Genomic DNA, 15725 nt, shown 5'->3' with positions numbered 1-15725 from the left:
CGCTTGGAACCTGTTTCCTTATGTGTAATAAGACCTTATGTCTGGATGGGCCAGGACAGCACTGTTTTATTAAGTGTTTTCCTTTCCTTTCAAAAGTATCCTTCTTTGAACAGTATTTCTTGTGGTCATTGTCTCACTTAACTTAGATTTCATCCTCCCTTCACCCCTGATAAAAATCAAAGCCTGAGATAAGAATTTATGTGGAGATCATTTATTTATAGTAGTGATCCTAGGGAAAGGAAAGAAGGATCAGGAAGAGTGAACAGGAAAGGAGGTTAAGGCCAACACAAGACTGCAATTGAATTGATCATTGGTAGTGACCAGGATTAGTGACAGTGCCGTGCTAAGACTCTAGAGCCTGAGGGCAAAGAAAAAATTAATAATAACTGATCATATCTTTACTTAAAATTTTGGAGCTTTGTTCATCATAGGGTTTCATATTGGTTTTGATTTTTATTTTTTTTATTTTTTTGGTTTTGATTTTTAAAAATACTGTGTTAAAATGTTATTTATCTTGATTATTGAATTTCCTGGCACCCTCTTAAATTTTGCACCGGAGGCAAGTGCCTCACTCATTTCACTTGCCTCAGCTTTTTCTCAACCCTAATTTCTATGGATAATTGGAGTTCAATCCTGCTGGGATCTTCTAAAGAGCTATACAGAATTGAAGACACTTTTTTTTTTTAAACTAGTTCTGGCTCCATTGGTCAACTCCCCTGTAATTCCAGGCTGTACACGTATGCGAAAGTCAACAGGTACCACTTGACAAAACAGTTTGCCCCAACCCATGAGTATATGTAAATCCATACCTTGAACCACTTTGCTTGCCACACAGAAAGAATGCCCAAGTACCCTACTTATACCTGGACCATTGAAAAATTTCCCTTCACCATTGTCCTTTAGGGCCACTCCTCAGTGGGGCTATGTTGCAGCAAACAATCTGTTTTTTGGTTGATAGCATCTGTGAGACAGGGCTGAGTATTTTCTTCCCTCTCTCAGTTGGTTATAGAGAACCCCCATAAAACCATAGGTTTGAGTTGAGGAGAAGTGTTGGTAGAGCTGAGGTGTAGGTGTCACAGAGTTAGAGCCACTGTTCATTAAATTACATGAGCTGCATGGACCTGCTCAGTCCTGATCCTGATCCTACCATTTCTATTATATGATAGATTGCTGATGTGCCTGCTTAATCTTATGACTTGATAGAATTTGACAATGCCCAGCTCTTACTAGATATTTCTAGTTGCATAGACCCTTGATATCACATTGGCAGGTACTCAGTTTTTACTATAGCCAAATAGCCGCTTTTCTAAAGGCAAATAGCTCCCTGCTGCAGAAGGCATGACCTTGCTCTGGCATCCTAGAGATCTTACTGAAATTATTTTATTAGGGCTTATCAGAGACTCTGCCCAGCATCGTTACCACCATGAACATCTCTAGCACCGTTGATTCTGATGGGTCACATAGTCCAAGTGGCAGGGAACCTTGGATACTCTGTAGCACTCTCTCTTGCTCTGGGCTTCACTCAAAAGTGGGAGCCTCCCAAAATACTCATTAAGCGGGTTACAGTAGTATTCCCACCAAGCACTATGTCTTTTTATCAGTGGTAGAGGGTACAAGGTACAACAACTTGCCTTTACCTTACAGAGGATGGCCTGGCATGCTCCGGACAACTGGATCTCTAATAACTTCACCAGTTAGCTTCAAAATCATATGGAATGAAAGAAGTGGGCAAGGATATAGATGAAATAAGTTTGGCCATAATAGTAGCCCTAGGGATTCATTTTTACTAGTTTGTCTAATTTTTATACATTTAACTCATTCTGGAACATAAAAGGTAAAAAAACAACTTCATCAGCATTGAAAGCCCTCAATCATACTTTTTATCTCCCATCTTCTAGGACATCTGTTCACTAGGTTATGACATATTAGCATTATGTCGTTAATATATCAATATATCAATTCCATAGACCATCATGATGTTCCATGGAATATCAAGACAATCAAAGTCACTAAATACTATGTTGTGACAAAGCAGGAGAATTAACATAACCCCAGGGCAAGACAGTGATATGTCCTGCTATTTATTCCACATAAAAGCGAAGAGATTTTGATCCTCACTGAAGGATATGAAGAAGAAAACCTTCTATTGGTGTGGATCTCTACATTTCTTCCCAGGAGCTGGTTTTACTTCTGATGTAATAAATTGGTCAAAAATGTGGGTGTGTTAGAGGTTTCTATTTGGTCCTTCTTACCATAATTGCTCTTATTTAATGGGGAGTAAATGTTAAGGTCTTGCCAGCTGCTAAGTGTATCTATCCTAGTTATGCACTTAGGGACCAGGGAACTACTAAAGATCCAGTGTGGATCTTTGGATCCATCACACTTGCTTGCAGGAGAACGCCATTTACCACCTGGCTTTCATGAGCCCCAAGTATAACCAGGGGATCCTAATGTTGCTTGCTGTCCCTTGGTATCAGTGCCAGCTCATATTCTGTATCCAAAAAGGCTGGGTCTTCCCCTTTCCTCAGGCCAGAGTTACTCAGGTAAAAGGCCACAGCTATGGACTGATTGTGCCCTCTCGAAATTCATATATTAAAGCCCTAACCTCCAGTGTAGAGGTGTGGTTAGAGATGGGGCCTTTGGGAAATAATTAGGTTTAGATCATGAGGGTGGGATTTTCATGATGGGATTAGTGCCCTTATAAAAAAGGATGTCAAAATAAATAAATAAATAAATAAAATAAAAAAAGGATGCCAGGGAGGTATGTACAAGCCAGGAAGAAGACTCACTAGGAACTGAATTGATTATCATTTGATCTTGGACTTTCCGGTCTCCAGAATTGTGAGGAAATAACTTTCTATTGTTTAAGCCCCTCAATCGGTGGTATTTTGTTATAGCAGCCTGAGTAGCCTGAGACAGTCACAGATCCCTTGTGGGGAAAAATTGGGGAAATAATTATCATATATACTTTTGGCAGTATAGGAGAGTTATTCCTTAAAGAGACTTGGCCTCCTTTTCAATCAGTAGGTTCTGAGCTTGTGAAATGGTCTGAATCTGGGAAATTTATAAGGAAATACTATTCTCTGTTGTGGCAGTTGTCATCAGCCTTCTGATCACTAGCACTTGATTTTTAGGGGTGAGGTTGTTATACAAGTTAAGTAATAGTATTATTTGAATGGTTCTATGAAGACCTACAAGACCTTCTAGAACTAACACCCAAAAAAGATGCCCTTTTCATCATAGGGAACTGGAATGCAAAAGTAGGAAGTCAAGAGATACCTGGAGTAACAGGCAAATTTGGCCCTGGAGACCAAAATGAAGCAGGGCAAAGGCTAACAGTTTTGCAAGAGAACACACTGGTCATAGCAAAAACCCTCTTCCAACAACACAAGAGAAGACTCTATACATGGACATCACCACATGATCAATACTGAAATCAGATTGATTATATTCTTTGCAGCCAAAATGGAGAAGCCCTATAGAGTCAGCAAAAACAGGACTGGGAGCTGACTGTGGCTCAGATCATGAACTCCTTATTGCCAAATTCAGACTTGAATTGAAGAAAGTAGGGAAAACCACTAGCCCATTCAGAGATGACCTAAATCAAATCACTTATGATTATACAGTGGAAATGATAACTAGATCAAGGGATTATATCTGATAGAATGCCTGAAGAACTATGGATGGAGGTTCATGACATTGTACAGGAGGCAGGGATCAAGACCATCCCCAAGAAAAAGAAATGCAAAAATGCAAAATGGTTGTCTGAGGAGGCCTTACAAATAGCTGAGAAAAGAGAAAAGGCAAAGGAGAAAAGGAAAGATAAACCCAGAGTTTCAATGCAGAGTTCCACAGAATAACACGGAGAGATAAGAAAGCCTTCCTCAGTGATCAATGCAAAGAAATAGAGGAAATCAATAGAACAGGAAAGACTAGAGATCTCTTCAAGATAGTTAGGGATAAAAAAGGGAATATTTAATGCAAAGATGGGCACAATAAAGGACAGAAATGGTATGAATCTAACAGAAGCAGAAGATATTAAGAAGAGGTGGCAAGAATACACAAAAGAGCTATATAAAAAAGATCTTCATGACCCAGATAACCACAATGGTGTGATCACTCACCTAGACCTAGACATCCTGGCATGTGAAGTCAAATGAGCCTTAGAAAGCATCACTACAACCAAAGCTAGTGGAGGTGATGGAATTCCAGTTGAGCTATTTCAAATCCTGAAAGATGATGCTGTGAAAGCGCTACACTCAATACGCCAGCAAATTTGGAAAACTCAGCAGTGGCCACAGGACTGGAAAAGGTCAGTTTTCATTCTAATCCCAAAGAAAGGCAATGCCAAAGAATGTTCAAACTACCACACAATTGCAGTCATCGCACATGCTAACAAAGTAGTGCTCAAAATTCACCAAGCCAGGCTTCAACAGTACATGAACGGTGAACTTCCAGATGTTCAAGCTGGATTTAGAAACCAGAGGAACCAGAGATCAAATTGCCAACATCTGTTGGATCATTGAAAAAACAAGAGAATTCCAGAAAAACATCTACTTCTACTTTATTGACTACACCAAAGCCCTTGACTGTGTTGATCACAACAAAATGTGAAAAATTCTGAAAGAGATGGGAATACCTGACCACCTGACCTGCCTCCTGAGAAATCTGTATGCAGGTCAAGAAGCAACAGTTAGAACCAGACATGGAACAATGGACTGGTTCCAAATTGGGAAAGGAGTACATCAAGGCTGTATATTGTCACCCTGCTTATTTAACTAATATGCAGAGTACATCATGGGAAATGCTGGGCTGGATGAAGCACATGCTGGAATCAAGATTGCTGGGAGAAATATCAATAACCTCAGATATGCAGATGATACCACCCTTAGGGCAGAAAGCGAAGGAGAACCAAAGAGCCTCTTGATGAAAGTGAAGTGGAGAGTAAAAAAGTTGGCTTAAAGCTCAACATTCAGAAAACTAAGGTCATGGCATCCAGTCTCACCACTTCTTGGCAAATAGATGGGGAACCAATGGAAACATGTGAGACTTTATTTTGGGGGGCTCCAAAATCTCTGTAGATGGTGACTGCAGCCATGAAATTAAAAGACGCTTGCTCCTTGGAAGAAAAGCTATGACCAACCTAGATAGCATATTAAAGAGCAGAGACATTACTTTGCCAACAAAGGTCCTTCTAGTCAGAGCTATGGTTTTTTTTTGTTTTTTTTTCATTAAAATTTTTTAATTGAAGTATAGGTGACTTACAATATTTGTTTCAGATGTACAACACAGTGATTCTATATTTGTACAGGTTATGCATCATACAAAGGTATTATAATATTATTGACTGTATTCTTTGTACCTTAAGTTACATCCTTGTGACTTATTTATTTTATAACTGGTAAATATCTTTTAATCCCCTTCACCTATTGCACCCATTCTCCCATTCTTCTCCCTTCTGGCAACCACTAGTTTGTTCTCTGTATCTATGAGTCTGTTTCTGGGTTTGGGGGGCTCATTTTTTTTTTATATTTTAGATTCCACATATAAGTGAAAACATACAGTATTCATCTTTCTCTGACTTATTTCACTTAGCATAATACCCTACAGATCCATCCATATTGTCACAAATTGCAAGATTTCATTCTTTTTTATGGCTAAGTGGTGTTGGGAAAACACGATAGCTATATGTAAAATAAAACTAGACCATTTTTTCACATCGTTTACAAAAATAAAGTCAAAATGAATTAAAAGACTTAAATATAAGATCTAAAACCATAAAACATCTAGAAGAAAACATAGGTGGTATGCTCTTTGAAGTCAGTCTTAGCAATATTTTCTTTTTTGATCAGTCTCCTCAGGCAAGGACAACAAAAGCAAAAATAAACAAATGGGACCATATGAAAACTAAAAAGCTTTTGCACAGCAAAGGGAACCATCAGCAAGACAAAAAACTACTGAATGGGAGAAGATGCTGGCAAATGATATGTCTGATAAGGGGTTAATATCCAAAATATATTAAGAACTCAGACAACTCAATACAAACAATCTGATTACAAAATGGGCAGAAGATCTAAATAGACATTTTCCAAAGAAGACACACAGATGACCAACAGGCACATGAAAAGATGCTCAACATCACTAATCACGAGGGAAATGAGAATCAAAACCACCTCAAATGCAATGAAACAGCACCTTACACCTGTCAGAATGCCACACTTTTTAGTGAATACTGTTTGCTGTTTTGGAATTCTCCCGTTTTCAGGTCTTTCAGATGGCCAACTCTTTCTGCTTACACAGATGCCCATTACTAGTTGACCTTGTAGTTATGATGATCTTCCCTTACCTGACGTTGTCTTGGCTATTCCCTGATCTGGTAATGCTCCAAATTTCCGATGCTGTTCATACCAGTCATTCACTGTCATAGATGCCAGACTTGGATAACCAGTTCCAAATACTTTGGCTTGGGCCATGTTCCGAGTGAGAACAAACGGTTTCATTGGAGGCCTGTCCTGACGAGATGACTGAGAAGTTGATGCCTCTTTTGTGGAGTCTTTTTCTCTCAAGATCTTTATCTCCTGGTCAATGCTCTCAATCTCTTCTAAGCTGATACCAATCCACCTTCGAAGGTGAAGGAGGTAATATTCACGAACATGCTCATCATCTGCTTGACCACTTTCCATAGCAGATTTCAGTGCAGACAACCTATGCTCCACCTCCTTCTTCTGCTTGTATCTCTCTGTTTTAGCCTGTCTCTGAGATGCCATAGCAACGATGCTAGGATAGGCCATGGAGGAATTAGCAGTGTTATTTTCAGCTGAGTTGGTCTTGGTTTTGGGCAGCTCAAACTCTGCCACATGATAGTGCTGGCACTGAGTTAAGTAGTTTAAAAAGTGTTCTCGAGCCCACTGCAAATGATCTAGACGCTTGCTGGGATTGACTTGTTTGATGGCGAACGCTCCTTGCAATGCTGGCACCATCAGGTACTTCAGGTCGGTGGACGCGATCTCCTCCAAATCTTCATTTTGGCTGAACAAGTCGAGCTGCGACATTTCAGCAGCCTTCTTCAGGAGATCCAGTCCCTTGAACACCTTATCTTGGATTATTCGGGAGCCGGTGGGCTCAGTTGAGATTTCCAGTTCGTCCAAAAGCTGCTTGCTGGTTTCGAACAGCTCAGGGAGCCGCGGTAACAGTAACTCATCTTCGGCTGCTGCCATCTTAGGGAGGGAGGAACCCAGAAAGCCTCACTTCTGGGGTCAAAGGCAACCCTGGGAAAGCTGACAGAGCTATGGTTTTTCCAGTAGTCATGTATGGATGTGAGGGTTGGACTATAAAGAAATCTGAGCACCGAAGAACTGATGCTTTTGAATTGTGGTGTTGGAGAAGACTCTTGAGAGTTCCTTGGACTGCAAGGAGATCCAACAAGTTAATCCTAAAGGAAATCAGTCTTGAATATTCATTGGAAGGACTGATGCTGAAGCTGAAGCTCCAATACTTTGGCCACCTGATGTGAAGAACTAACTCATTGGAAAAGACCCTGATGCTGGGAAAGAAAGATTGAAGGCAGGAGGAGAAGAGGACAACAGAAGATGAGATGGTTGGATGGCATCACCAACTCAATGGGCATGTGTTTGAGGCGAGCTTGGATGGGGTCACAGAGTTGGACATAACTGAGTGACTGAACTGAACTGAATACCCAGTCATCTGCCCATTTATTTAACTCCTAGGAAAAGCATGGCCTGTTAGCCATCACCACAGATCCCATGGGTTGAAGCACTCTGGTTGCCCCTTTGGTCTGTAATTACATACACCTTGCCTCTATTGTTTGTGTCACCATACAGCATCTCATTCTAATCCACCATCATAGGACTTCTGGCAAATGATGCCAGTGCATGCTGGGAGTATTACCATCCTACTTAATAACAGTGATCAAGTCCTTATCTCTTTTGAAAGGGGAATGTTCCTATTCTAGAATCCCTTCCTTGCAAGTCTGTCTTCTAGGCTGCCTTCTATTTGGGAATGCCTCTAAGGGAACAGGGGTAAGGGATGGTGGATAGTGAAACAGAGAAGAAAAGCAAGTACAGAGGTACAGTTTAGGGTTGTTTATATCTGTGGGGACCTGGGAGAATGTGTCCCAGAAATGTCTAAAATTCAGAAGTAGGTGACAGTTATCCATAGTTCCCACCCCTCTTTGGTTCAGGTGTGTCCTATTGGGTGTTAACCCTCCAGTACTTACAGATTGCACATGTATGCATATTGAGCAGTTTCCACATATGTTCCTTGCCTCAGCATCTGAGGAGTCCAGGAGCAGAAGGTGAGAAGTAAGCAGCACAGCTGAGATTGGGAAACTCCTGAGAAGCTAGTGGCTATTATCAGTGGCTGGTGTAAATAGTGTGCCTGGAATATCTGAAGCTCTGAGCTTGAGATGTCCTATGTGGCCACCCTACTCATATATGACTATGGAGGACACAACCTGTGTGGCCCCTCACTGGGTGCTTCCCAGGGACATGAGGAAGGCTTGACCCTGGAAGTTCCATTTATAGGGCTCTGCCTCTGCTCCTTGGACCTGGAGTCAACAATGTGGGCAGGTGGGAGCATTGACCACCCCCTGGCACCCAGGCAATCTGCTCCAACCCAGACACCTCCCAGGTGAACACTAAACCAGTGGTTGGGAAAGACAGATGAATGAAATTAGAAACGTTGGCAGGGGATAGACCATGCTTGGCCTCAAAAATTCTTAATTAAAAAAATTAGTCAATGAATTTTTATTGAAGTATAATTGATTTACAATATTGTGTTAGTTTCAGGCATGTAGCACAGTTTATATATATTTTCAGATTTATATTTTAAAGTATATATGTATTTCAGTTTTATATATATTTTCAGATTCTTTTCCCTTATAGGTTAGTACAAAATATTGAGATAACTCCCTGTGCTGTACAGTAGGTCCTTGTTGGTTATCTATTTTATATATCGTAGTGTGTATATGTTAATCCAAATCTCCTAATTTATCCCTCCCCCACCCCCCTTTCCCCTTTGATAACCATAAGTTTGCTGTATATATCTCTAAGTTTATTTTGGTTTTGTAAATAAGTACATTTATATAATTTTAAGGTTCTATATATAAGCGTTATCTTTCTCTGGCTTACTTCAATTAGAATAATCTCTAGGTCTATCCATGTTGCTGCAAATGGCATTATTTCATTCGTTTTCATGGCTGAGTAATATTCCACTGTGTGTGTGTGTTTGTGTGTGTGTGTGTGTGTGAGAGAGAGAGAGAGAGAGAGAGAGAGAGTGTCTGTGTGTGTATCTCACATCTTCTTTATCCGCTCATCTGTTGATGGACATTTAGGTTGCCTACATGTCTTGGCTATTGTAAATAGTTCTGCAATGAACATTAGGGTGCATGTGTCTTCTTAAAGTATGGTTTTCTCCAGATATATGCCCAGGAGTAGGATTGCAGGACCATATGGTAGCTCTATTTTTAGTTTTTTTAAGGAACCTCCATACTGTTCTCCATAGTGGCTCTACCAATTAACATTCCCACCAACATTGGAGGAAGGCTCCTTTCTCTCCACACATTCTCTAGCATTTATTATTTGTAGGCTTTTTGATGATGGCTATTCTGACTGGTATGAGGTGATGCCTCATTGTAGTTTTGATTTGAATTTTTCTAATAATGAGTGATGTTGAGCATCTTTTAAAAAATTATTCATTGTTAAATGGGCTTAGATTTAATTCTGAGGCAGTGGAAGTCAGGAAAACCTTATGTTTTAGGGTGATTCCCTCTGGTGGCCAAGTTGAGAATGCAAAGGAGGGAGCTAGAATGGAAGCAGAGACACCAAAGAAGAGATCATGGTAGCTGTCCAAGAGGGTGATGGTGTTGGTGGCTGAGAAATTAGATTCCAGAGCTGTTAAGGGGGCTTCTCAGGTGGCTCAGTGGTAAAAAAAAAAAAATCCGCATGCCAGTGCAGGAGATGCAGGAGACCCAGGTTCTATTCCTGGGTCAGGAAGACCCCCTGGAGGAGGAAGTGGCAACTTCTCCATTATTCTTGCCTGGAGAATCCCATGGACAGAGGAGCCTGGTGGGCTCCTCACCCAGCCCCACTGAACTGGTCTGGGAGGATAGAGCTCCGAGCTCTATATAGCTCAGTCCATGGGGTTGCCAAGAGTCGGACACAATTGAATGACTGAGCATGCATTCAGAGCTGTTAAGGCAGTAGCAAGGACAGGTCTTGATGACCAGCTAGATATGGAGATTAGGGAGGGGGAAAGGCAAGGAGGATGACAAATCTGGAGAATTGGATGGATGCGTGGATGGTGGTGTCTTTGTCTGAGAAGCACAGGAATAAGAGGGGTTGGAGAGAAGATGATGAAGTGCACTTGGGATGTTTTGAGCTTGAGGTGTCTTTGGGACATCCAGGTAGAGATGGCCAGTTGGTTAGAGCTCTGGGCTGGAGGTATAATGTTTGGAAGTGGTCTTAAGTGCAGAGTTTCTGAGGCCCTGTGCATGGATAAAGACTTCAAGGAGCAGAACTCCCAAGAATTGATGGGAAAGTTGGATATCTGGTAGGGAAAAGCAGAAATCTGCTGTGGAAGTGGTTCTGAGTGCTGGGAAGTAGACAAACCTAACTGGAATCATAGTCTGCTTAACATCAAGCCTGCAGAGGAAGAACCATCTGTTGGCTGGGCCCCTGAACTCTATTCCAGTGGGACTGGGTGAGACTATAGAAAGCGGCGAGGAGCAGTTTGGAAGGGATCACATCTTGAGGATGAGTATTTGGAGAAGGGAGAAGCTGGGTCAGGGACAGGCAGGGTAGTGGACAGGAACACAGGCTGAGAAGGCATCACATGAAGTAGGAGGGGAAGGGGTGAGGAGTCAGAGCAGTCCTTTAGCGCAGGGATCAGGACCTGACCTCAAGCACGAGTCAGGCAGGTGTGGGGGTGGTTTCGTGCTGACCAGAGCTTATGGACAAGTGTTGTGGGCACTGGCCTTGTCTACACCCAGTTCCAAAGCTTATGTGTATGTTAGTCACTGAGTTGTGTCCAACTCTTTGGTATCCCGTGGAGTATAGCCCGCCAGGCTCCTCTGTCCATGGAGTGGGTTGCCATTCCCTTCTCCACTGTATCTTCCTGACCCAGGAATTGAACCTAGGTCTCCTGCATTGCAGGTAGATTCTTTACCTTTTGAGCCACCAGGGAAGCGCTTGACTCACCTCATCTTCCACCATTTCATGGTCCATGGAGGAGCCTGGCTCTGTGTGAGGACTTGGTGAATCTGAACCTGCACTCTGGGCTGCTCTGGGGACCTTGACAAGCAGAGATAGGTCAGCACCCTTCAGAGGTGGCCTGGCAAGGGTTTCCAGACCATTGGTAGGACAGGCAATGTTCTCCAGGGAAGATGCATACTTGCAGTTGTTCTAGATGTCCTTGCCATGGAGATCAGCTAATCAGCATGTGACCTTGGCAAGTTTCTCAGCTTTTCATGAAATGAGGATAATAATTGTACTTCCTTTCAGGTTTGTGTGAGGATGAAAGAAGAGTAATATCAGTTCACTGAGGACTTGAAGATGAAGGCCTGGGACATATTAGCTCCTATTATATTTCTTATCCAATTTGCATCCCCTGAGACTTCCTCTCTGTCTGTAACTGTGCTCTGGCTTCACATGAAATGTGCCTTTAGGCCAAGAATACTCTGGGAGCAGCCAAGTGTCCTTCCGCTGCTACCCATGTTGGTAAAGAAGCTGGTGTGTGGTGCGGTGCTTCAGCAGAGACAGACCTGGTCAGAGGGCTGGTCAGTCAGGCCTCTGAGCCCACATGGCTGAGGCCAACACCAGACCCTGCAGGAAGAAGTGAGGCCTCTGGCAGCCTTTCCTGGGATTTCTAGACTCTGCCTTCAGCCACAAATGGTCCACATCAGACAGGAGCAAAGATGAAATTTGTTTCCAAGTATAGTTTCCTACTTGTGGTTGAAAGGGGACAGAAGGACAGTCCATGCTTATTAGAGAGACCCCTCTACTATCTGTTTCTTTTTAGATTTCCACCTCTTTTTAGAGATACCAAGGACTATTTTGTGGGAAAATTTTGAATATTGTGTGAGAAAAGGATAAATCAGGAAATTACCCAGAGCTGTGGAGAGCAAATCAGGGGCCCAAAAATCAAGAAGGTATTACCTTGAGTAAGAATGAGCTCCAGGATGGATCTGGAGTGCAGATAAGCTACACAAGGAGACCCACAGGTGGAGGAGGGGCAGGGCACTCCCCGAGTGGTCAGAGAGACTCTGGGCTCATAGCCCAGGCTTCTGGGTACTGCAGTGTGGGTCACAATGCCCCCAACTCAGCTCTTCATGGGCTATGCCCCCAGGGCCAGGCTACAGTGCCACGAGAGGGTCTGAGTCCTTGGACAGGAAAGGAGGGCTAGCATGAAGCAGCATCTGAGTTTCTCTTGCTCTCACCCCTTTCCTTGATTCTCAAGGTGGAAGCTGAGGGCAATAAAGCTTGTCACACAGAACCAAAAGGGAAAACTCAGTTTTCATTGCTAACTCTTTGGAGGGTCAAGGAAGCCTGTTAGAATCTGGCAAAAGATCTTGAGGAGGCTGAATTTACAGATTAGCAAAACAGCGATTACAGTGACCTGCGGCAGGGCTGTCAGTGAAGTTCAGCAGGGACTACACCTCAAGGGGCCTTGCGTGCAGGGTACAGGAATTTAGACTTTGTCCTAAGAGCAAAGGGGAGTCATGGAAGCTTTAAAAAACAAGAGTGACATAATCAGATTTGCATTTAAAAAATCTCTTTGACTTGTGTGGAGAAAGGATTAAGGAGCCGATAGCAGGCAGGAAGGCCAGGCAGGAGACTGATACAGCCCCCGGCAGAAGGTGGGGACCTGAACTGGAGCTGGAGCCAAGGAGGCAGAAGGACGGGGGCTAGTTAGGGATTAGTTAGGGATGAATGCAGTCAGGTCTACGAACTGGTCTCCCTGCTTCTACCTTTGCCCCTGACAGTCTATTCTCCATACAGCAGACAGAGTCATCCTGGTTAAAAGCCCAGGTCAGGCTACTCCTCTGGCTTCTCTTCTCAGAGTAAAAATCAAAGTCCTTCCTGAGGCATACAAGGTCAACATGGGCAGTCTTCCGACCCCCACCTCTCTCTGAGCTCACCTGCTTCTACTAGCGCCTCACTTACACCACTCCAGACATTGCTTCTCTGTTCTTAGAACACACAAGCCCGTGTCTCCTCCCCTCTGCCTCATTCAGGGCCTCTGTATCCACTGTTCCTTCTGCCTGAAATGTAGTTTTCCCAGATGTACTCACAGAAGCTCCCGCACTCCTGATGTGAAGGGATCATTTATACTCTACCATGAATCTTATTTATTTCCTTTATGGCACTGCTTATAATTTGTGCTTTGTAAATATGTTTATTCAGGAAACTTCCCTGGCGATTCAATGGTTAACACTTGGCACTTCCACTGCAAGAGAGGTGGATTTGATTCCCAGTTGGTGCAGCCAAAAAAAAGAAAGAAAAGAAAAAAATTTAAATATGTTTGTTCAAAATGTTTCCTATTACATAGCACAATGACTGGAACAGAACAGATTCTTAGTAAATAGTTGAATGAATGCGTCGAGGTGGCCTTACCTCCTTCTCAGGGTTTAGGCAGTATGCCAGCAGAAACCAGGACAGCAAAGTGAAGAGGAAAGAGGCAAGAGGCAGGGAGGCCCAGGGTGTGTGTGTGTGAGCGAGAGGGTAGGCGCTGCCCAGGGCTCCTGCACCTCTCGATGCTGGGTGGGATCTGGGCAGTATGGAGATAGGTCTGGGCCAGGCTCTGACTGAGGAGACAACAGGTTGTGCCGGAAGCACCAGAAAGGAATGGAAGGCGTAGGATGGAGGAAGGGCATGTGGTTGGGAGCTACTACTGACTTTGCCTGGGGATGGGCTGGCCAACGCTCTACTCTAGAGGAGGAAGCAGTGGAGCTGGGCTGTAGAAAGTGGTTAGGAGTTTCCTGAATGAAGAAGAAAGAGTAAAGGCATTTTGAGCTTGAGAAAAGGTCTGAGGGTATGAAAAGGCAGGATTGCTCAGAGAATGGTGAACAGTCCTGTGTAGCTGCTGCTGCTGCTGTTAAGTCGCGTTAGTCGTGTCCGACTCTGTGCGACCCCATAGACGGCAGCCCACCAGGCTCCCCTGTCCCTGGGATTCTCCAGGCGAGAACACTGGAGTGGGTTGCCATTTCCTTCTCCAAGCATGAAAGTGAAAAGTGAAAGTGAAGTCTCTCAGTCATGTCCGACCCTTAAGGACCCCATGGACTGCAGCCTACCAGGCTCCTCCATCCACGGGATTTTCCAGGCAAGAGTACTGGAGTGGGGTGCCATTGCCTTCTCCCATCCTGTGTAGCAGAGGAAGTAAAAACAGGCAGTTGGTCAGCAACCTGAAGTCTGAGAGGCCTTAATCAGTAGGCCGGTAATTGATAGGTCATGGGCTCCATCCTGAGGGCCCTAGGGCCATGCCCTGGGCCAGGGAAGGAGGTCCATGAAGCAAGGGAGTGAGAGAATCCTCCAGGAGTCCTGAAACAGACCCCAGAAATACCTAGGAGGCAGAACCCCAGACACAGTGATGGGTGGGATGGGATGGCTGGGAAGATGTCAAGGATGATGTCCAAGTCTCTGATTTGAAGGCCCCTGGAACGCAAAAGTAGGAAGTCAAGAAACACCTGGAGTAACAGGGAAATTTGGCCTTGGAGTACGAAATGAAGCAGGGCAAAAGTTAATAGAGTTTTGCCAAGAGAATGCACTGGTCAAAGCAAACACCCTCTTCCAACAACACAAGAGAAGCCTCTACACATGGACATCACCAGATGGTCAACACCGAATTCAGATTGATTATATTCTTTGCAGCCAAAGATGGAGAAGCTCTATACAGTCAGCAAAAACAAGACCGGGAGCTGACTGTGGCTCAGATCATGAACTCCTTATTGACAAATTCAGACTTAAATTGAAGAAAGCAGGGAAAACCACTAGACCATTCAGGTATGACCTAAATCAAATCCCTTATGACTATACAGTGGAAGTGAGAAATAGATTTAAGGGACTAGATCTGATAGACAGAGTGCCTGATGAACTATGGATGGAGGTTCGTGACATTGTACAGGAGACAGGGATCAAGATCATCCCCATGGAAAAGAAATGCAAAAATGCAAAATGGTTGTCTGAGGAGGCCTTACAAATAGCTGTGAAAAGAAGAGAAGCGAAAAACAAAGGAGAAAAGGGAAGATATTCCCATTTGAATGCAGAGTTCCAAAGAATAGCAAGGAGAGATAAGAAAGCCTTCCTCAGTGATCAATGCAAACAAATAGAGGAAAACAACAGAATGGGAAGGACTAGAGATCTCTTTAAGAAAATTAGAGATACCAAGGGAACATTTCATGCAAGGATGGGTTCGATAAAGGACAGAAATGGTATGGACCTAACAGAAGCAGAAGATATATATATATTTTTTAAAATTTTTATTTATTTGTTTATTTTTTCCATTTATTTTTATTAGTTGGAGGCTAATTACTTTACAATATTGTAGTGGTTTTTGTCATACATTGACATGAATCAGCCATGGAAGAAGCAGAAGATATTAAGAAGAGGTGGCAAGAATACACAGAAGGACTGTACAAAAAAGATCTTCATGACTCAGATAATCACGATGGTGTGATCACTCACCTAGAGCCAGACATCCTGGAATGTGAA

General features: G+C 43.2%; 1 protein-coding gene across 1 annotated transcript; it reads right to left on the bottom strand.

Annotated features, from left to right (window-relative positions):
- Positions 1–6326: 6326 nt before the first annotated feature.
- On the bottom strand, positions 6327–7277 carry LOC122440904 (immunoglobulin-binding protein 1-like). Its single transcript, XM_043467573.1, has one exon. It carries the CDS (start codon positions 7215–7217, stop codon positions 6327–6329), a length of 891 nt encoding a protein of 296 aa, XP_043323508.1. The 5' UTR covers positions 7218–7277.
- Positions 7278–15725: the final 8448 nt, after the last annotated feature.

The sequence above is a fragment of the Cervus canadensis genome, chromosome 4, assembly GCF_019320065.1.
Source record: "Cervus canadensis isolate Bull #8, Minnesota chromosome 4, ASM1932006v1, whole genome shotgun sequence".
NCBI lineage: Eukaryota > Metazoa > Chordata > Mammalia > Artiodactyla > Cervidae > Cervus > Cervus canadensis.
Note: the sequence above shows the minus strand (reverse complement) of the source record. Positions and strands in the feature narration are given on the sequence as shown.

Bases quoted from the DNA above. Each gene is read 5' to 3' on its own strand.
- LOC122440904 (XM_043467573.1), bottom strand. From the start codon at position 7,217: ATGGCAGCAGCCGAAGATGAGTTACTGTTACCGCGGCTCCCTGAGCTG.